Raw genomic sequence first — 23,312 nt, forward strand, 5'->3', positions numbered from 1 at the left:
CGGCTAGCTTTCGACACGTTCCGTACAAAGGTGCATTGCAGGTAAAGAGAACGAGTTCTCACTTCATTTCTTTATCGCAAAACATTTCATCAAGCTTTTCTCTATGGGACTGATATCTGCGTTTCTGTACAATGGCCCGGCTTTCGGCAGTACTTCTGCACGGCAAAAGCCTGTGTGTGGTGGTCGGTAATCCCTCGGACCACCAGCGGCGGCCTTCCCAAGAACTTGTCCCTGTGGTGTGAATCTCTTACGGCTCATTGCCTCCCAGTGTTTCAATATTTCCCACTAAAACATCACATGCAAATATGAATTAAACGTAAGAGAACAGCAAGACTGTAGTTATCTACTGACAATCACTAATACTTTGGTATGTCGATTTTATCGATGTAAATTAAGTATTCTGATTAAATGGGAGTTTCATTACTGATATGCATATGTGGCTAGGCTGTTTCTGAAAAACTGTCCTGTCACATCTTCGGACCAGCCTCAGGGTCAATTTTTAACTTAGCACAAATGAATTTCCTTGCAGAAAATTATCAGCAACCATGCTGTAAGTGTAACAACATAGTCGTTACATATATTTGATGAAACGATAATTGAGGCAGCATAAATATGAATTGTACAGTTATTAGAAACACATCCAAATTGTGTATATCAAAGATCTCTCGCCATAATAAATAACTTTGTAGCGACTGATTAGAATGGTACTATCAAATGCATACTAACTCCCATAGTGAATTACGCTGTTAGTTTGTAGCTGGGACGATAATAGTAAGAAGAAATAAACAAGCCACAGGAACATGCTGTTAAAATCCACTGGAGCACTTTTTAGAACACATTTCAGTGGTATTAGAAAGAGGAAGTGACCTGGTACAATTTTGCACGTAGCATAATTTAATCACCGCTAAGACTTTAAGAATAATAAAAGAAGATTGTAAACGAGAAAGACACCTGAAGACATCGATAAGTTTCAGACTGATTATATAATGGTAAGACAGAGTTTTCGAAACCATATTTTAAACTGTAAGACATTTCCAGGGATAGTTGTGGACTCTGACCGTATTTTAGTTATTACGGACTATAGATTAAAACTGAAGAATTTGGGGGAAGGTAGGAAGAATGGAAAAACTGGTGGATTCCGACCTTGGCGAATATCATTTTGGGTTCTAGAGAAATGTTGGAACCTGTGGGGCAATACTGACCTTAAGAATTAGATTAAGAAGAGCTCAACCTTTGTTTACAGTTTTGTATACGTAGAGAAGGCTTTTGAGTGTGTTGACTGGAACACACTCCCAGAAATTATTTGGTAGCAGGGGTAAGATATAGATAGAGGATGCTACACACTACTTGTAAAGAAACCAGGTGGTAGTTATAAGACATGAGGGGCATGAAAGGGCAGCAGTGGTTGACAAGGGAGCGAAACAGAGTTGTAGTCTACCCACGATGTTATTCAGTCTTTGCACTAAGCAAGCAGAAAAGCAAGCCAAAAAAGATTTCGGAGAAAGAATTAAATTTCAGGGAGAAAAACATAAAAGCTTGAGGTTTGACAATGGCTTCATAATTCTGTCAGAGACAGCAAAGAACTTGGAAGTGCAGCTGAAAAGGATGTAAAGCATTTTGAAAAAGGATATAAGATCGCTACGTTACCTGAGGGCGAGTGTACAACCTGTTAGATGGCTTGTCTGGACAGGGATTTGGTTGCACACCATTGCTTTGAACTCTACAGTAATTCAATAAATAATATACCAGCCTATGAACAATAAATGAATAATTTGAAGTATATTTGACTACGAAAATATCAAATAATCTGGGAATGGTCCATTTCTATAATAATGTACCCAGACACAGTTTTGTTTCAGTCAAAAAAAAAATTTCTCAATTGGTGGCCGTACAGAGGTTAATGTTCATAATCAATAAACATTTTTTTTAAACAGTGCAAGCAAAAAATTCCTACAAATGCAATGTTTCACTTTTGTGAAATCACACTAATGTCGATTAGTTCACCACAGTTTTCGGGTTCACACAGTCTGATACAAAGATAAGCAACATCTGTTCAAGATAACGAATACAAACATCTCCACAATTGCAAACTGTTGTATCAAGAGTAAATTAAGTCCAAACTGCCAATAATGTTATCAGACGCAAACACTCGCTAATACCAACGGCTCTTAGCCCTCACAGCTCTTACCCTCACCACGAACACTGACAAAAGACCGTGAACCTGCACAGCTTTCTCTCTCCACAACTTGGTTATGTGATCACTACTTTACACAAAATAGTGTTTAACTCATAGACCACCAATTGAAATTATTTACAGCTTTTAAGCACATTTTACAATAAACATATAAGATAGATCTCTAAGCTATTTTTGCATTTCAGTATTATACAGATTAATTCTACACCCAGCTAAAACTGTCTTTCATATACTACATTTCGCACTATGAATCGGAACTGCAGGAAACCAGCCAAATTTACAGTTTAATTCTTTACGCTCGCCGTTTATTGCAGTAGTCAAATGACAGTTGCACAGCATTATTTTACTAGAATGTCTAATTAAAGCATTTAAACAATAACTATGATTTTATAACTACGAGTATTTATGCAGAGGCTAATCCTTGAATGTAATTGTGGGAGCTCTTTGTACGAGGGTTGGCACTTCGATAGTGGCAACTATTCATTTAGCCCGTACAAAATAGATACGTGTTTCAAAGTTTTACTGACCTTCAAAGTAGTCACCAGCATTGTGTATAACCCGTTGTCAGCGATGTGGAAGTCGTAGGATACTCTTAGCAGTGCCAGTTGAGTTGACAGTTCGAGAGTGAAGTATTTGATAAGGAAGAGGGGACACAAACAAAGTGAGAGAGGTATTAGGGCAAAGAACAATCTTGCACCAGGAAATAAGATTGCGAGTAATGAGAGAACTGTAGGTGGACTGAAAATGGAAAACGTTAGGAGTGTCATTTTTTCATAAAATGCGTTTTCAGTACTGTTGTGGTCAAAATACAAGATGATTCTTTCAAATAAGGCAACAGCAACCAGTCACTGTTAACAGTGATGTTTATTTGTACGAATAGCACCGTTACTGGTTTCGAACAGGTAGGTCCATCTTCCGAAGGCTATTCATCTACATATACATGATTACTCCGCAATTCACAGTTAAGTGCCTAGCAGAGGGTTCATCGAACCACTTTTAAGCTGCTTCCCTATAGTTCCACTCTCAAACAGCGCGAGGAAAAAACGAAAACTTAAATCTTTCGGTGCGCGCTCTGATTTCTTTTATTTTATTATGATTATCATATTTCCTATGGTAGGTGGCCGCCAATAATAAATTTTCACACTTTTAGGAGAAAGTTTCTTCACGAAAATCGTCTTTACTTTAATGACTGCCACCCCAAATCGTGTATCAAATCTGTGGCACTCGCTCCACTATTTCGCGATAACGCGAACCAAGCTAACCTGCTTTGAACTTTTTCGATGTTCTCCGTCAGTTCTATCTGATGCAGATCCCATTAATCACAGTAATACTCCAAAAGCGGGCGGGAAATAAAGAGCTAGTTGCGTTTCACAAGAACGATATTTTCTGAATCCATGCTGACTATTTGTCAATGTATCGTTTTCTTCGAGGCACGGTAATGTTGGAGCACAGTATAGTTCCAAAATACTCTTACTACTGCAAATCGCCGTTAGTGATGTGAGTCTGTAATTTAATGGATTATACCTTTTTTTCTTGGGTATTGTTGTGAGCTATGCAACATTCCATTCTATGGGTACGGATCTTTCTAAGAGCGAGCGATTGTATATAATTGCTAAGTATGTAGCTATTGTGTCAGCATACTCTGAAAGGAACCTGAGTGGTATAAAATCTGGACCGGAGGCCTTTTCTTTCTTAAGTGTTTAAAGCTGCTTCGCTGCAGCAAGGATATTTACTTCTAAGTTACTCATGTTGGCAGTTGTTCTTGATTCGAAAACTGGAATATTTCCGTTCCTCTTTATATTATATATCTTGTGGCTTTTACTTTAATTTCTAGTAACAGGCAGCCAACAACTAATGTGAACAACGAAAAATGTAATATAAACGTGAAAAGCAATCTGAAGATGATCCTGTAGGTTCGAAACCGGTAACGGCGCTATTTGTGTAAATAAATAGCATTATTAACAGTGGATGGCTGCTGTTTTCTTGTTTACAAGGACGAACTAGTAAAAACCCTCTTATTGGCACACTTTCTTGGAATGGCACTTAGAACATTTTTAATAAAGTATTTTCTAATTTTCTCATCATTTTTTGCGGTTATACGGTAAGCTGAGTATATCTGTGGTATCAGAATATATTCTCAATTTTTTTGAAACAAATCATGTATTTCCAAAAAGAAATACATTGTGTTTTCATTTTCTTGACCAATGTCAGATTTGCAACGTTTTCCTTTTCCACTCTTGAAATCAATCAGTCATCAATTTGAAATCCATTCCTGGGTAAAGGCTTCATGTATACGCATTGCAGTCTTATGTGATACGAATTTTAACTGTTTCCGATGCCATCAGCCGACCTTCCACTATTTCGTCACCGCCTTCTCTTGTCGCTTGGAATATGGCAAAGTACTTTCTCAGTTCATTTCCCATTTGTCCGCATAGATGTACGTTCCGCCCACCTTTTCTTGTTCTCTATCCAATCGTTGTCTTCAACTGCTATAAATATAAAAATCCAGCTATTCTTTCTAGGTCTCTCTTGGTGTACGACGTACTCAAAGAAACGACTTTGCTATCTACAGATCAGATTAAAGATCCGAAAACTTCCTCCAAGGCTATTTAGAACAGTTTTAGTGATATTAAATTTCTGTAACTAGCTCATATTTCAATTTTTAGTTTCCTATTGTCGTGTTGCATTGCAGTGGAAGCTGTTGCATTGACGTATAAATTCTTTAGTACAATATAGGTGATAACAGTGCCTTATTGCTCAATGGCTGTTAGTACAGATTTATTTCTATGGAAACTGAACCAAATCCCAGGCGAAGTGGTAACTCATGCTCATTACTCCGTTGTATAATTTCATTCACGACTAGAAAATGGTTCTCTGTACATCTACATTTGTACGTTATATGTTGGAGGATACTTCACTACATCTGTAAGATCTTTGGCGGAGGGTATCTCACTGTACACCTACATGCGTACTGTGTGTGGTGGAAACTACCTTTGATACCACCGTCGTTTTCCCCCTTCCTTATGCCATTCGCGAATGGTGCACGAGAAAAACGAATATCTATTTATTTTGTGTTATATACTTTCTTCTAAAACCTGCTTGTTTCTTTGTCTCACGAAAATATGATCTTTTTTCTCTGGAGTTGATCGTAAAGTCAGTATCTTGAACATTAGAAAGAGGAGGCTATGTGTCTGTGAAACACCCTGTATACTTTTTTCTTACTTGTCTATGATCACTTACAATTCTAAAGTAGTTCAGTACCGAAATATCTAGGACAATTTCCTTAATATCTGCTTAAAATTTAACACTTGTTGTAATAGGCATTCGAATCAGTTCCTACCATTTCGGCCGTGGCGTTTATGTCTTCTGATAACAGGGAGCAGACAACAAGCTCCGTCGCTAAGAACTTCCGTTCTTCCTCAGGTAGGGTCATCGGGTCCACGTGACAGAGGTACCTGCCGAAAAAAGGAGATACGTAGACATTTTGGACTCGCTATATATGAACAGAGAGTTTCAAACTGTATTTCTATTAAACAAATGCATCGAAGTAGTATGTGTTTTAAGGAAATAGACAATTATAATTGCTATTAGCTGCAGTTAATTCGTAAGTAATTTTACTAGGTTGACATCTTTAACTCATGGCATAGGGATTTTATCTTGTTATCAAGTATATGTGGAAGATACCTTGTAGGGGGTGCTACTATCGATAATGGTGCGTTGTAGTCTGTCTTACCCCTTCCTTACGTACTGCCGGTTCTCTGGAACATTCGGAGCTGAGTGCGTCAGGGGGGGGGGGGAGGTGTTGTCTTGCTGCTTCGTTTAACAATGCCCATACGCTACGGGTCACGAGCCTTTCTGTGAGGAGGAGGCCTTCGTTGGGGTTTCGTGTAGACAGGTCGCAATCGATTCGCACCAAAATGATATGTGAACAACCCGCAGATGTTTATAAAATTTACGTTTGGAAGGTTTCCGCCGAACGGTAGGGAAAAGCGATTAATCGATTTATTCGCGGAGTGTGCTCGTAGAGTAAAACTGAAGAAAATGCAGAAAGGCAGAAAATTAGGAGATGCGACTTGGAAACGTTGATACAACCAGAGGTTCTTGAGAGTTTCGAAGGAAGCATTACGCAACGACTACCTAAAATAGGTGAAGTAAATAGTATAGAAGATGAATGGGTAGGTTTGAAGGATGAAATTGTGAAGTCAGTTGAGAAAGCCTTGTAGGAAACTTAGGATAGAGATACTAAATTTAAATTACGGAAAATGAAAATATTAAGCAGAGAAAGAACCAGAAAATGGGAGTATAGACTTTGATAAAATTAGGTTGACTGAAGGCGCAATGGCTAGAGGAGATAAGCAAAGCTGTAGAGCCATGCGTGAATACAGGAAACATAGATAAAAATATTAAAGAAGCCTTTGGAGAAAGTAAAAGCAGCTGTATGACTATAAAGAGCTCAAATTGAAAGCGGGCACTAAGCAAAGAAAGGAAGGCTGAACGGTGAAAGGAATGTATGCTAGAACGGCTTATACAAGGAAGAAAAACTGAAGACAGTATTATGCGAAGGGAAGGGTACGTGGACCAAGAAGACATTAGTGATACAACACTGCAACAAGATTCTGACAGATCATTGAAAGAACTAAAGCAAATAAAAGCACGCAGAGTAGATGACACCATCTCAGAATAAATTCAGATTCCCGGAAGAATGAACCATGACAAAACTGTTCCACTTCCTCAGATCTCAACATCAAAGATGACAGATGTACTACCGAATCTTCAGTATAATAGCTTATTATTTTAAAATACTAACATAAATTATCTACAGAAGTCTGGAACAATTGGTAGAAATCGATCACTTGAGAGACCAATCTGACTTAAGGACAAATTAGGAACACATGACGCAAAGCAGTTCCTTCGTCTTACGACATATCATGCAGTATTTGTTGAGTAAATGTAAATCCATATTTAAAGCAGTTGGAGATTTAGGGAAAGTTTCTGACAAAGCTGATGGAGGTACAAACTTTGAAATTATGAAGGTAGTAGGGATAAAATACAGGAAGCGAAAGATTACCTACAATTTGTGCAGAAACCAGATTGTAGTTATGAGAGTCAAAGAATATCGAAAGAAGTAGGAACAGAGAAGGGAGTGAGGCATGTGTGCAGAGCATCCACCAGTTAATCGATCTATACACAGAGCAAGCGGTGAAAGAAATTAACGATAAAGTGGAAAAAATTATAGATCAGGAAGAAGAAACCGAAACTTTAAGCTTAGCCAATGATATTGTGATTCCGGCAGAGGCAGCAAAGATTGTGAACGATTCGTTAAATGGAGTGGGTAATGTCTTCTAAAGAGGTTGTAAGACGAATATTAACATGAGTAAAACACGTGTAATGGAGTGTAATAGGATTAAAGTAGATGATGCTGAGGGAAGTAGAAGAAGATCACAAAGCTTTAGTAGCAGGTGAGTTTTGCTATTGGGGTAGCGAAATAACTGACGACGGCTAAAGTAAAGTGGATGTAGAACGCAGACTAGCAATAGCAAGGAAAGCATTTCTGATAAAGTTGCTAGCGTCAAGCATAATTCTGTTTTATGAGGTCACTTCTGAAAGTATTGCTCTGAAGTTTTACTTGAATGGTTATGAAAAATTGACAGTAAACAGTAGTCAGAGGAGAACTGAATATTTGCAAATCTACATCTACAGACATGTACCACAAGGCACCTTACGGTATGTGGAGGAGGGTACTTCGTGTATCATTGTCATTTTCCGCTTTTCCTGCTCCAGTCGCGAATGGTTCGCGGGAAGAACAATAGATGTTAAGCCTCCATGTGAAATATGGTGCTGTAGAAAACTGTCAAAGATTAGATGGATAGACCGAATAAACAATGATGAGGTATTACATCGAAGTGGGTAGAAAAGATATTTAAGGCACAATTTGACCAAACGAAGGGACAGGTTGAAACAAGTTACTTTGGTAGTCGGAAGAGGTATGAGATGTAAAAAATTGTAGACTTGAATATAGTGAGCAGGTTCAGATGCATAGAGGTTGCATTATGTTATGCAGAGACGAAGAGATTTTGCACAGGAGAGACTAGTGTGGGGAGCTAGAGACCACAGCGACGACAACAACAATGACGATAACAATAAGTATACAAGGAGTGACCATAAGATTCAGATCCGATATTTCAAGGTACGTGAAGAAGAAATTACGAGGAAAGATTAGAAAGTGATGCGCAATAATTTTACTACCAAAAAGTTTAATAGGTAACAAGGCATGTAAACCATAAATGAACTTACATATTTTACCTGCTTTACTACGTAATCGCCAACATCTTCAACACATTCCTCTCATCGAGAAACCAGTTTCAGTATGCACCGTTCGCACAAGTCCGTTTGGTTGGCGTATAGCTATGTGTGGACTGCTGATTTCACTTCTGCGTCTGCCGCAAACCATTGGCGGGCCAGGAATTTGGTATAGGACGCAACAGATGAATTCAGACAGTGCAAGGTCCAGACTGTATGGTGGATGCTGCAGCACCTCTCACCCAAATTTGCCGACTTTCTCACGAACAGTAACATTGGGGCGAGTATTGTCATGAAGAAGTTTGAAACTGATGTTGCGGCGTTTGTCACGAAGAGCACGACGCAACTTAACCAAAGTTTTAATGCAGGCTACAGCATCCACAGTGCTCCCGTGTTCAGCAAAGTCCACAATAACATACCATGCATATCCCAGAACACTGTGCCATGCACTTTTCTAGCAGACTGAGAGTCTGAATTTTTTTTCGTACTAGGGAACCAGCATGTTTCCGCTCCATAGAGGCCTCCTTGGTTTCAGACGTATAGTGTGATGCCTGCCCACTCATTACCAGTCACGATTCCTTTTACAGAATCACGTCCTTCTGCAACGTAACGCTTTAAGTGATCCGAGCATATCATCATTCGCTGTAAGCGAGAGCTAACTTTGCGGAATTTCAACGTGTCGTGAACAGTTTCGTACACCGCATCATAGGAAATATTGAATTACTTCGATAAGTTTCGCAGTTCCACACGCCAGTCGCACGGTCCTCTTGTAAGAATGCATACCACCACCTGGAAACATCGCTACCCGATACACACCACGCATGTCCCTGTGAATTTCATTCGGTTTATCCCTGTGGCCCACAAATATCGGGCTTCACTTCGCTGCTCTTCACAAGTTGACGACAGTAAAATGCGCACGCACCACGTTCGTATCGTAGTTCAGTCATATCTCGCTAGAGCTGCACATTAAAACAAAATACCATCTGTAGCGCAAAATTCAGACTAGTGAAATTTGAACATTCCAGCTGCAATATGAGAGGAGAAAAAAATTGTTTTAATTTCCGATCCTCCCTAGGAGGACATAGGTCTGGAAACGCTTTATTTCTTTCTTAGAGCTCATTTTCGTCAACTCTTCGTATGACATAAATCACGGTAAAAATCAGGGGCTGATTGTACTTGCGTGACACCAGCAAACTTCCTTACACGAAATGTTCAAATGCCCTGTTGTTTATGTCGGGTCGTAATTCTTGAATTTACAAACACTGTTTTGAATAGTATTACACCGAAGATAATGTTGACGTATGACTCATGTCATTGCTTGTGTTGGCATGTGATCTTTCTCTCTAATAGGTAGCATGTATTTGGCGAGCGCTAAGCTGTGTACTAGTATTCTTGATCTACATCTACATCTACATCTATACTCCGCGAGCCACCTTACGGTGTGTGGCGGAGGGTACTTATTGTACCACTATCTGATCCCCCCTTCCCTGTTCCATTCACGAATTGTGCGTGGGAAGAACGACTGCTTGTAAGTCTCCGTATTTGCTCTAATTTCTCGGATCTTTTCGTTGTGATCATTACGCGAGATATATGTGGGCGGTAGTAATATGTTGCCCATCTCTTCCCGGAATGTGCTCTCTCGTAATTTCGATAATAAACCTCTCCGTATTGCGTAACGCCTTTCTTGAAGTGTCCGCCACTGGAGCTTGTTCAGCATCTCCGTAACGCTCTCGCGCTGACTAAATGTCCCCATGACGAATCGCGCTGCTTTTCGCTGGATCATGTCTATCTCTTCTATTAATCCAACCTGGTAAGGGTCCCATACTGATGAGCAATACTCAAGAATCGGACGAACAAGCGTTTTGTAAGCTACTTCTTTCGTCGATGAGTCACATTTTCTTAGAATTCTTCCTATGAATCTCAACCTGGCGCCTGCTTTTCCCACTATTTGTTTTATGTGATCATTCCACTTCAGATCGCTCCGGATAGTAACTCCTAAGTATTTTACGGTCGTTACCGCTTCCAATGATTTACCACCTATGGCATAATCGTACTGGAATGGATTTCTGCCCCTATGTATGCGCATTATATTACATTTATCTACGTTTAGGGAAAGCTGCCAGCTGTCGCACCATGCATTAATCCTCTGCAGGTCCTCCTGGAGTACGTACGAGTCTTCTGATGTTGCTACTTTCTTGTAGACAACCGTGTCATCTGCAAATAGCCTCACGGAGCTACCGATGTTGTCAACTAAGTCATTTATGTATATTGTAAACAATAAAGGTCCTATCACGCTTCCCTGCGGTACTCCCGAAATTACCTCTACATCTGCAGATTTTGAACCGTTAAGAATGACATGTTGTGTTCTTTCTTCTAGGAAATCCTGAATCCAACCACAAACCTGGTCCGATATTCCGTAAGCTCGTATTTTTTTCACTAAACGTAAGTGCGGAACCGTATCAAATGCCTTCCTGAAGTCCAGGAATACGGCATCAATCTGCTCGCCAGTGTCTACGGCACTGTGAATTTCTTGGGCAAATAGGGCGAGCTGAGTTTCACATGATCTCTGTTTGCGGAATCCATGTTGGTTATGATGAAGGAGATTTGTATTATCTAAGAACGTCATAATACGAGAACACAAAACATGTTCCATTATTCTACAACAGATTGACGTAAGCGAAATAGGCCTATAATTATTCGCATCTGATTTATGACCCTTCTTGAAAATGGGAACGACCTGCGCTTTCTTCCAGTCGCTAGGTACTTTACGTTCTTCCAGCGATCTACGATAAATTGCTGATAGAAAGGGGGCAAGTTCTTTAGCATAATCACTGTAGAATCTTAAGGGTATCTCGTCTGGTCCGGATGCTTTTCCGCTACTAAGTGATAGCAGTTGTTTTTCAATTCCGATATCGTTTATTTCAATATTTTCCATTTTGGCGTCCGTGCGACGGCTGAAGTCAGGGACCGTGTTACGATTTTCCGCAGTGAAACAGTTTCGGAACACTGAATTCAGTATTTCTGCCTTTCTTCGGTCGTCCTCTGTTTCGGTGCCATCGTGGTCAACGAGTGACTGAATAGGGGATTTAGATCCGCTTACCGATTTTACATATGACCAAAACTTTTTAGGGTTCTTGTTTAGATTGTTTGCCAATGTTTTATGTTCGAATTCGTTGAATGCTTCTCTCATTGCTCTCTTTACGCTCTTTTTCGCTTCGTTCAGCTTTTCCTTATCAGCTATGATTCGACTACTCTTAAACCTATGATGAAGCTTTCTTTGTTTCCGTAGTACCTTTCGTACATGATTGTTATACCACGGTGGATCTTTCCCCTCGCTTTGGACCTTAGTCGGTACGAACATATCTAAGGCGTACTGGACGATGTTTCTGAATTTTTTCCATTTTTGTTCCACATCCTCTTCCTCAGAAATGAACGTTTGATGGTGGTCACTCAGATATTCTGCGATTTGTGCCCTATCACTCTTGTTAAGCAAATATATTTTCCTTCCTTTCTTGGCATTTCTTATTACACTTGTAGTCATTGATGCAACCACTGACTTATGATCACTGATACCCTCTTCTACATTCACTGAGTCGAAAAGTTCCGGTCTATTTGTTGCTATGAGGTCTAAAACGTTAGCTTCACGAGTTGGTTCTCTAACTATCTGCTCGAAGTAATTCTCGGACAAGGCAGTCAGGATAATGTCACAAGAGTCTCTGTCCCTGGCTCCAGTTCTGATTGTGTGACTATCCCATTCTATACCTGGTAGATTGAAGTCTCCCCCTATTACAATAGTATGATCACGAAACTTCTTCACGACGTTCTGCAGGTTCTCTCTGAGGCGCTCAACTACTACGGTTGCTGATGCAGGTGGTCTATAGAAGCATCCGACTATCATATCTGACCCACCTTTGATACTTAACTTAACCCAGATTATTTCACATTCGCATTCGCTAATAACTTCACTGGATATTATTGAATTCTTTACTGCTATAAATACTCCTCCACCATTGGCGTTTATCCTATCCTTGCGGTATATATTCCATTCTGTGTCTAGGATTTCGTTACTGTTCACTTCCGGTTTTAACCAACTTTCCGTTCCTAATACTATATGCGCACTATTTCCTTCAATAAGAGATACTAATTCAGGAACCTTGCCCTGGATACTCCTGCAGTTTACCAATATTACGTTAACTTTTCCTGTTTTTGGTCTCTGAGGACGGACGTTCTTTATCAACGATGATAATGTCCTCTCTGGTAAGCCGTCAGGTATTTTATCGTTTCGCCCAAGGGGGGGTCCCTCTAACCTAAAAAACCCCCGTGTGCACGCCACACGTACTCTGCTACCCTAGTAGCTGCTTCCGGTGTGTAGTGCACGCCTGACCTGTCTAGGGGGGCCCTACAGTTCTCCACCCAATAACGGAGGTCGATGAATTTGCAACCATTATAGTCGCAGAGTCGTCTGAGCCTCTGGTTTAGACCCTCCACACGGCTCCAAACCAGAGGACCGCGATCGACTCTGGGCACTATGCTGCAGATATTAAGCTCAGCTTGCACTCCGCGTGCGATGCTGGTTGTCTTCACCAAATCAGCCAGCCGCCGGAAGGAACCAAGGATGGCCTCAGAACCCAAGCGGCAGGCGTCATTCGTTCCGACATGTGCTACTATCTGCAGCCGGTCACACCCAGTGCGTTCAATAGCTGCCGGAAGGGCCTCCTCCACATTACGGACGAGACCCCCCGGCAAGCACACCGAGTGCACACTGGCATTCTTCCCCGACCTACCCGCTATTTTCCTGAGGGGCTCCATAACCCGCCTAACGTTGGAGCTCCCTATAACTAATAGGCCCGCCCTCTGTGACTGTCGGGACCTTGCCGGAGAATCGGCCACTGGCCCAACAGGCGAGGCATCCTGTGGTGGCTCGGAAACGATGTCATCACCACTAGGAAGCACCCCGTACCTGTTGGAAAGGGGTAAGGCAGCTGCCACGCGGCCAGATCCCACCTTCGCCTTTCGGCCAGGCACGCGTGAGCCCACCACTGTCCGCCATTCACCCTGGAGTGATGGCTGACCGGTAAGATGCTCACTGCCGGAAGACGCAGCGACATCAGGGGTTCCATGTGATTCCAAGGCCACCGAAGTAGGCATAGGTCTCACCACAGTTGCCCCAACGCCACTACGAGCCGACGCCTGCGCCTCGAGCTCGATGAGCCTAACAGACAAAGCCTCCACCTGCCCCCGAAGAGTGGCCAATTCTCCTTGCGTCCGCTCACAACAACCACAGTCCCTACACATGACTGTTTACCCTACTCTATACGGTGACAAATTCCCAAGATAATCTTCTTATGAGCTACTATGATAATCAAGAAACACTCACTGAAATACGAGACGCGAAAACTACGCTAGGTTTTCCCAGAAAAACTATTTAAAAGCTAAGCGCAGCAAATAAGTACAAAAACGCTTTATACAAACAGTACTCGCTGCTGCTGGTGCTCTCGCTCTGGCTGTCACAAGACAACTGCTGATTCAAGTGACTAGTGGCTAACGGCCGCGAAACAAACAAAAGACGGTTTTAGGGCGCTTTCTGTTCTAAACGATCAAGAAAACACTAAGAAATCTAACACGAAAACTACGTAAAGTTTTATCAAGAACTGTTAGTTACTATGCAGAGCAGATAAACACAAATAGAATCCCTTCCTTAGTGGAAGGTCGTAAACAAAATGCAAAATAAACGCTTTATACAAACAGTACTCGCTGCTGCTGGTGCTCTCGCTCTGGCTGTCACAAGACAACTGCTGATTCAAGTGACTAGTGGCTAACGGCCGCGAAACAAACAAAAGACGGTTTTAGGGCGCTTTCTGTTCTAAACGATCAAGAAAACACTAAGAAATCTAACACGAAAACTACGTAAAGTTTTATCAAGAACTGTTAGTTACTATGCAGAGCAGATAAACACAAATAGAATCCCTTCCTTAGTGGAAGGTCGTAAACAAAATGCAAAATAAACGCTTTATACAAACAGTACTCGCTGCTGCTGGTGCTCTCGCTCTGGCTGTCACAAGAGTTTGCTAACGAATATGGTGCATGCAAAAAAAACCTTTTTTATTTTCGGTACGTTCAGTTTCGAGGTATGGAGAAATCTTACGACGCTTGTTCTGAGTGAAGCTGTGTCGTCTTCCTTGGGCCCATATAAGGTCTTGTTCCAGAGTGACTGATGACTGGTAGACATAGTGTGGAGACCTCTTTGAATTTCTGAAATAGAGTGAAATGTAAATGGAAATTGAAAGGAACAAGTTAATAGAAAAACCCGTCAGAAAGAGATAATCACAGCCAATGGGGGCCGTCTTCTTAGGGAGAAGCCGCTTGTCTTTGGGGTAAGGGGCAACATAGTCTGTGGCAGGGAGGAAAGGTCGGTGGTCGGTAGGAAACACATCACATGTTGGCTGCAGACATAATAATGCGTGTTGACTACCCAATTTCACTGAATTAATCTAAGTGACAGACAAACTGGTAAATTTAGTTCTGTGTCTATTACATTGCCAGAATGGAATGAGTCTTCTCGTAGTGTAAAGATATGTGAAACAGTGTTGGTGATTGTGATTGCATACGCACGTATGCAATCAGCGTTGTAACAAGGTTGAGCAGCACGTATGCGGGTTACGGGGACTCTTTACCGTGTCACTAACTTTTCAGAGGTTGAAAACAGATTCTGAATCCAAAAATTGGTAGGAAGGTACGCAGCCAGGAATGTGGTGAAATGTTCATCATTAAAGAGGCAGAAAACTGTTAGAATATTGGTTCCACATTGGGTGGTGCAACCTGGTAACGAAGTAGGCGAAAAATTTCTACAACAGTGCCACTTGACGAGGTTCCGTAGACACATGGTGGACTTCTGAAATGAGTCAATACATTTTTGAAATTCAGAGAATATTTGGCATTTTTTTTCTGCAAGCTTCATTCCAATATAAAGGAAAGCCGATTTGACACCTGGAATTCCTTCCATTCCAACAATGTGCCATCAAGAATGATGAATTCCAGAAAAGAGAAGGAGAGGAGTCTACAGGACGCTCGACGCCGCTGAAAACATCGGGTAGTTACAACGTTAATAAAGGTAGATGAGTTTTATTGCAGCACCATAAGAACAACTCAGACAAGTGCTCAGTGATTTAGTGGTGTATTGCTTAAAGTTATGTAAAGACTCGTTATTTTGCTAAAATACAGTACCTTTTTGTCAACTTCACTTGCATATCTAGTAAGATATTTTTGCCACCTGAATTTTGTAATGCTTTCTAAAAAAAGTGTGCAGTATCTTTGGTTGTGAATTAACTTCGCCATAATATCAGCAACAGGAAAGTTTTTGAGCAAGTTAACAGCTACAATAGCGCAAACGTGACAACCACTGAAGTACATTTAACTTCTGTGGTGTAAAATAGTAATTTGTGTAAGTGTACTAACCTTTAGTCTGTGAATGTAGAAGGTCCACTTTTTTTAATGTTTGGAAATCAGTTTCCAGCATTATTGTCGAACTCGGATGTATGGGAACATTCGAGTATGTTGTGGCACTGGCTTTTCTAAATTTCATGCCGTTTAATGAAATCAGATTTGCGAACAAACTCAATTTGTTGTTATTGAAGGCCATTCCAAGAACGTCGCCAACTTAAAAATCTGAATGCACGGGCAAGAAATATCCTCTGCTGCTGGGGGCATTAAGTATTGAAAGGGTAGTTAATAGGTGGGCGCTTTAAGTGCCAGGGTGTCGTTAATAAATGGGTGCGTAAAGTGCTGGAAGGTCGTTAATAATTGTGTGGGTAGATTGCCCGAATTACGGCACACGATCAAGCGGTAGCTGTGAACGACTGCTAGCACGGCCATATTGCTTTAACAGCTGAATCTGCAAATTGCCGATTCCTCAAAGACAATAATTCAAGCTACAAGAACAAAATCAATCAAACAAATTGAGAAAGTTCTTAATATCATGTTATCAAGACTTTAACATGACTGGCAATAGGACACATAGTCTTAGCTGATTAGGTGATGGAATTTTGGCCTAATCAACAATGCATGTTAAATCATTGATGTCTGATCGAAAATGCAAAACCATTACAACCTGACGCAGTATGAAGATTTGTAGAAAATGAATTTTAATCTGAAAATGAAGAGTTTGTGAACCAGTGCTTATATAACATATTTTCTTGTTATACAGGTGCGAAATGTGTCCAGGAGTGTTAGTTGCACACTTTTGTTACGCCTGTGCACGGAGGATCATGGCGGAAAGTAAAAGTTAGACTGTATTTGACATTTTACTGTAAATATTCTCCGGGATGTTTATGCACTTTTCCATTCTACAGAATCACACTTTTTGGGGACTGACACTCAGCACTTGGAACTTTCCTTTTTAGGGAAGGAATTACTGGGTGCTAGATCACACTGTTTCATTTATAAAAAAAGTCGGCTATTATCTTTGGTATCTTGTTGTTGTGCAAAAGGAGGTAACTTAAGTTTCACGTTAGACGCTCCGATGTCTAAAAGAAGTTGACCAGAAGAAAGAATTTTGTCGCATACATATAGTTGTCACAATGTGTTGAGTAGCCACCTCATGAACTTCTGAAGTTCCTAAAAAGGAGATTCATTTCTCCTTGGTGAGTGACTATTGAGATGAAAAGAGTCAAACAATGTATTGCCATTTGGTTTGTGTTCATTATGGTGTAACACTGTCTGGTCTCCGTTCGCTAAGTCGTACGTTTGCCTGAAGTATCCTCTGATGCAGTTGTAGAACATGAGTTGATACCATTAGATTTTCTAGGATTAATGCTATTTTGTCAGGAGGCGAGATAATAAAGGGACACGTCGTTAGTAACACACGAATGTGTAAAAGTTATTGTTTGCAATGTAGGCACTCCAGTATTTACCGTCTTATGAATTTCTGTTAATCTGATGATGTGTAGTGGAGCAATGATGGGTAAATTCTTCAGGGTGCTAACATAAGTTGAATCAATACATCGCTTCCCAAGGGATGTTGGTCCAGATTTTGTTCGAACTGACTTAAAAGCTGTCGGATAATCTATGAATCTCAGAAAAACTAATAATTCACACTCATTGCCCCATTCCGTAGTTTCCTTCACGACTTGGCAGTGGTTCCCCCATTAAAGACAGTTGCTTTCAATGCTTTATAGATATGCAGTTTCTTCAGAACAGTTTTTAATAATTTACTGGGTATCTTAAGTATGATGCGTATAACACTGTCGTGTGCATATTTTTAGTGTTTTGCCTGTGTGTTTCCTTGCGAACTACAACATTTACAGCATTATTCCAGTTTTGGAAAATTCTCTTCTTCCGCGATATTCTGTAAATAGATTTTCAAGTTTATTCTATTTTACTTTGCCTCCAGCATCAACCTAACCGCCTCCAGGTGCCTTCTCTTTCGTTATAAAGGAAAAGGCTTTGTATGGCTTTTCTGACATTATTTCCAGATAGCCATTATTTTCATTATTCGCTGCCCGTATTTCTCATGAAAAAAATAGGTAGGTAAATGAATAAAAAACAGATCGATGGACAACGAGAAATTCCAATAGGTAAGAAAAGCAAGTGTTTATAAGAATAATAATTTTGTGTTAAGAGAGATTCTAAGGGAGTTGAGTGGATTACGGAACTGTTGTTTAACTTGTGTTTTGAGGACAGAGGAAAGGATAGTGAAAAGTTCCGTTGACAGGAACTCGTACTGGACTAGGATTGGGAAATAAATCACTTATTGAGGAATTTATGCGGCATTCGACAGAAATATTTCAGTAAAACAATGGAAAAGAATAGCTGAATAGGGCCTTGAAACCATTTCTTCCGAAAGTGTGCAAAATGAGTAGAAGTGAACGGAGAATGCACTGTGACAGTAAGACTGCACAGGACATTGCCTTTGTGGCTGAAGAACAGAGAGAGGCTTAAAAGAAGCCTGTTTAAGATGGAGAATTTACTTATCCTAGGAACCGGAGGAACCATAAAAATGAGTTTGCTAGGTTTTTAATATAAGAATTATAAGCACTTACAAATCAAATTTGACGAAGATATGAGTAAAGTAGAAGAATTAAAGGAATACTCGTATGCAGGAAGCAGTATTGCAAGAAATGACCAATGCAAGGGTGACAAGAGCAGCATAAGATCAGGTCTATCGAAAGAAGTTGGTGGTAATAACATTTGCTTTTTGATGTGTGCAACTTAGATTTTATACCGTAGGTTGAAAGTCATAGTACCGAATCGCTAACCAGTTCATTATATGTTTGTGATCATTGTGGCACATTAGAAAAAAGAAACAAAAAAGAGAAATGATATTATTATAACTTCCTGCATCCTGTATATACGACATTTGAGTTTTCCATTGGAAGAATCACAATTTTATCTTTGACTTTGAGCCCAAAAGTTTTTCGTTGCCATCAGCTTTCATCATGACATGGGGTTCAATGCCTCTTCACAAAGTTCCGAAGTTCCATCAGAGAATCAATCTTTGGTTCTTACGTCAGTAAATTGCGGAAATTGTTTAGTTTTGCTGCTTGTATTTTGCTACTTGTGGAATCAGGACTTCTATACAAGGAAAGAAGTGCAGTTCTTCTAATTCAGTTTACTAGTTTCCTCCAATAAGAGGTCATCAGCCTCTCACAGTAACATCAGGCTAAGGTCTGTTCGTTACCCAATAACTTTGATGTTTTGTGAACTGCACAATGAAGACGAGTCTCTAATATTTCTAGAGATATAGTCGATCCAACCACTTACTTCTAGGAATATATGAGCAAATCTTCATGTTTAACCTATTAATATATTTCATTCTACGTTTTCCAATTGTTTTGAGCTTTGAGCAACTTTCTCCCTACCGCAACTGCTAAAATAGCACTAGACAAATGTAGCTATAAGGTAACACTAAAAATGCATGTAACACAAACTCAGGTGAAATACCAATGATTCGCTTGCATTTTCTTTCACATTCACCCAATCACATCGGAGCACACATGACGTAAATTTGTTATGTTGATCAGAGTTAAAATGCGCCGTTAATTTCCTAACTGAATTATATGGTAAAGGCTAAACTAGGAAAGTGTAGCTGGCAGTTCACTTACAAAGTACCAATGATTACCTAGACACTCCAATGATATAGTAAAATGTTCTCTCTAATAATTTAGCAACCAATCGACATTTCATAAAATATTAAAAGTGGTACATCGTGTGTTAAAATACACAGACAGCAGATGAAGTAAACTAGCCTGTCCCTCTTGTCTAATACAAAATAAACTCAGCTGCCATCTGTACACATCAGGTAACGCAAACTGGAAGGGTCTCTTGCCAGATCAGAAAGGCATATGTCATTCCACAGTGAACTATCGTTAGTAGAATGAGAAGGATTTCACTTTGCCGTAGTGGCCAGCAGGAGGTACGCTACGACCAAGTATTTGATTTTACCTGCTTGAGCTTATTCTCCGTCACTTCCAGCCACTATTCTTCCCACTGGAGCATAACCCTGTATCTCAACAGTGGTGTTAGAGCAAGTGTGGAGGCGGCACACTGACCCATAAATTAGAGTAAACGGTTTCTTGGTTGCCACATCAACTAAGTCATTTCCTTGAGTTCCCCTGTGTTCTGGTACCCAGCAAAACGGCACCGCCTCCGAAGTCTTTGGTGATTCTGTGAATACGCGAGACTCCCATCTCCGCCTGTAGAGGCTGATGAATGCAGTGTCGTCCCGCTGGCTGCCAGGACATATGGGAAGTCAGAGAAATGAATCAGCGGATGCGGCAGCCCTTGGTGTTTGCTGGTACTTGCTTGAGCGCGGCGTCCTGGTAGCGAGTCAGGTCTTTCTTGGTGGAGTAGCACTGCGCCAGCAGGCGGTAGCAGGAGGCGGACACTTCCTGGGGGACCACCTCAGCAGTCTCCACAAGCCGTTCCTCCACCTCCACCAGCAGCGGCTGATGGCAAGGACCAGTACACTAGCAGACTGTAGTTGTACATAACCTGCTAAGCTAGCCTCCAGATAAGCGAGATCAAATTTGTATGTTGAAGCAGGACTGGAACTCGGAGCCTAACTTTCCCAAGAAATGTTCTCACATATTCAGTAAAACAGCAAGACGTCTGCTGTCAGAGGAGTGAGAAACACTGTAAGGCGACTGAAGCAACTAACAGCGCGCGACAGCTTCAGGCGACAAAACACGCCCCCTAGTTACAGCTAAGTCGGCAACGTCCATGCCACTGCGGGTCATTCGCTATAACTGGCGACATTTGAATTCAAACGTGTTTGAATCTAGCCACTGCAGCACGTGTAAGAGGGACAGTGATAGCTATGACCCTTCTTCGCGGAGTGCTGGAAAAGACGCGCCAGCTGCCATGAGATACTTATCATTTGATTTAAAAAAAACTATTTGATGAAAAAATTGATTGTTTTGCATCTTACATATTTTCACTTGATGAAGGACTGAATTTCTTAACGTTTTCATCATAGTTACTGATCTGAATGAAACTAAGTAAATAACTGTAAGAAATTTTTATGAATTTGCAGAGGTAAAAACGCATTGTGTTGACTTTGCAAATAGTTCATTTTACGTCATACATATCTGCATATCAAATGTAGCCAACATACAGAAATTTTGTTTAAACCTGAGAACCGAACTATATGTCTTTGTTCTCGGGGTTTTACACCTGGATGATTGGTCACGCGCAGTGACCCGATTCCATCCCTATACATCGAAAATCATGTGGTTGTAAAAATCGTAACATTTCGTAAACCTTTCAGGATGTCGAAACAACGTTTACTGCAAATGCTAGCAGGCAAAGAGACACATATTTCCTCTAAGATTAACACTTGAAACGTATGGTTACATGTTTGAGTGGAGCGGAAATAAGACTCCATATAAATTACACATTGGGTTTTTTTCTGAAATTTCTTAGCTAAACGAAGTCTGGGAAATGAGCATATTGACCACCGAGCGTGAGATATAGTTTTCCACAAAAAGTTGAAAGTAAAGTAATCAGCAAAAATCAGAAAAACTTGGTGAGTTGAGGGAATACTGAAATATTTCACGAACAGATGCTGATACCCACGTAGCTGAAGCATCAAAAAGGTCACCTCTTCAAGTTGAAGCTAGTTTTTGCATAAAAACACACATAGATGTGATATTTAGCCTTCAAAAAGGCTTCCATCGAATCAAATATTAAATTTAGGACACTTCGAGAACAGGAGACAGTAGGATGGCAAAGGAGAAATGGTCAAATTTTGTGTGAAACGATTTGGCTAAAAGAAAGAAATAAGATATGTTATAGAAACATTTGACTTGCCTGAGAAAGACGCCCTAAATGATGTAGAGTAAATGAGGTGCACCAGATGTTTCTCTCACCAATTTTATTTCTTAATTTTAGACAAATCTTTTCACAAAATAGTGACCTTTCTTTAAAGAAAAGTATTCTGATTTATTTATCCAGATTATTTACACTACTGGCCATTAAAATTGCTACACCAAGAAGAAATGCAGATGATAAACGGGTATTCATTGGACAAATATATTATACTAGAACTGACATGTGATTACATTTTCACGCAATTTGGGTGCATAGATCCTGAGAAATCAGTACCCAGAACAACCACCTCTGGCCGCAATAACGACCTTGATACGCCTGGGCATTGAATCAAACAGAGCTTGGATGGCGTGTACAGGTACAGCTGCCCATACAGCCTCAACACGATACCACAGTTCATCAAGAGTAGTGACTGGCGTAATGTGACGAGCTAGTTGTTCGGCCATCATTGACCAGACGTTTTCAATTGGTGAGAGATCTGGAGAAAGTGCTGGCCAGGGTAGCAGTCGAACATTTTCTGTATCCAGAAAGGCCCGTACAGGACCTGCAACATGCGGTCGTGCGTTATCGTGCTGAAATGTAAGGTTTCGCAGGGATCGAATGAAGGTTAGAGCCGCGGGTCGTAACACATCTGAAATGTAACGTCCACTGTTCAAAGTGCCGTCAATGCGAACAAGAGGTGACCGAGACGTGTAACCAATGGCACCCCATACCATCATGCCGGGTGATACGCCAGTATGGTGATGATGAATACACGCTTCCAATGTGCATTCACCGCGATGTCGCCAAACACGGATGCGACCATCATGATGCTGTGAACAGAACCTGGATTCATCAGAAAAAATAACGTTTTGCCATTCGTGCACCCAGGTTCGTCGTTGAGTACACCATTGCAGGCGCTCCTGTCTGTGATGCAGCGTCAAGGGTAACCGCAGCCATGGTCTCCGAGCTGATAGTCCATGCTGCTGCAAACGTCGTCGAACTGTTCGTGCAGATGGTTGTTGCCTTGCAAACGACCCCATCTGTTGACTCAGGGATCGAGACGTGGCTGCACGATCCGTTACAGCCATGCGGATAAGATGCCTGTCATCTCGACTGCTAGTGATACGAGTCCGTTGGGATCCAGCACGGCGTTCCGTATTACCCTCCTGAACCCACCGATTCCATATTCTGCTAACAGTCATTGGATCTCGACCAATGCGAGCAGCAATGTCGCGATACGATAAATCGCATTCGCGATAGGCTGCAATCCGACCTTTATCAAAGTCGGAAACGTGATAGTACAATTTCTCCTCCTTAGACGAGGCATTACAACAACGTTTCACCAGGCAACGCCGGTCAGCTGCTGTTTGTGTATGAGAAATTGGTTAGAAACTTTCCTAATGTCAGCACGTTGTAGGTGTCGCCACCGGCGCCAACTTTGTGTGAATTCTCTGAAAAGCTAATCATTGGCATATCGCAGCATCTTGTTCCTGTCGGTTAAATTTCGCGTCTG

The 23,312-nt window shown here is 41.0% G+C and overlaps 1 protein-coding gene across 1 annotated transcript in view; it reads right to left on the reverse strand.

Annotated features, from left to right (window-relative positions):
* Positions 1 to 23,312, reverse strand: part of LOC126416757 (uncharacterized) — a 79,207-nt gene that overhangs the window by 39,256 nt on the left and 16,639 nt on the right. Inside the window, exon 2 of the mRNA XM_050084636.1 lies at positions 20,290 to 20,436. Within this exon, the coding sequence (XP_049940593.1) occupies positions 20,290 to 20,436 (147 nt within the window). The remainder of the gene's footprint in view (positions 1 to 20,289; positions 20,437 to 23,312) is intronic.

The sequence above is a fragment of the Schistocerca serialis genome, chromosome 1 (genome assembly GCF_023864345.2).
Source record: "Schistocerca serialis cubense isolate TAMUIC-IGC-003099 chromosome 1, iqSchSeri2.2, whole genome shotgun sequence".
Classification (NCBI taxonomy): domain Eukaryota; kingdom Metazoa; phylum Arthropoda; class Insecta; order Orthoptera; family Acrididae; genus Schistocerca; species Schistocerca serialis.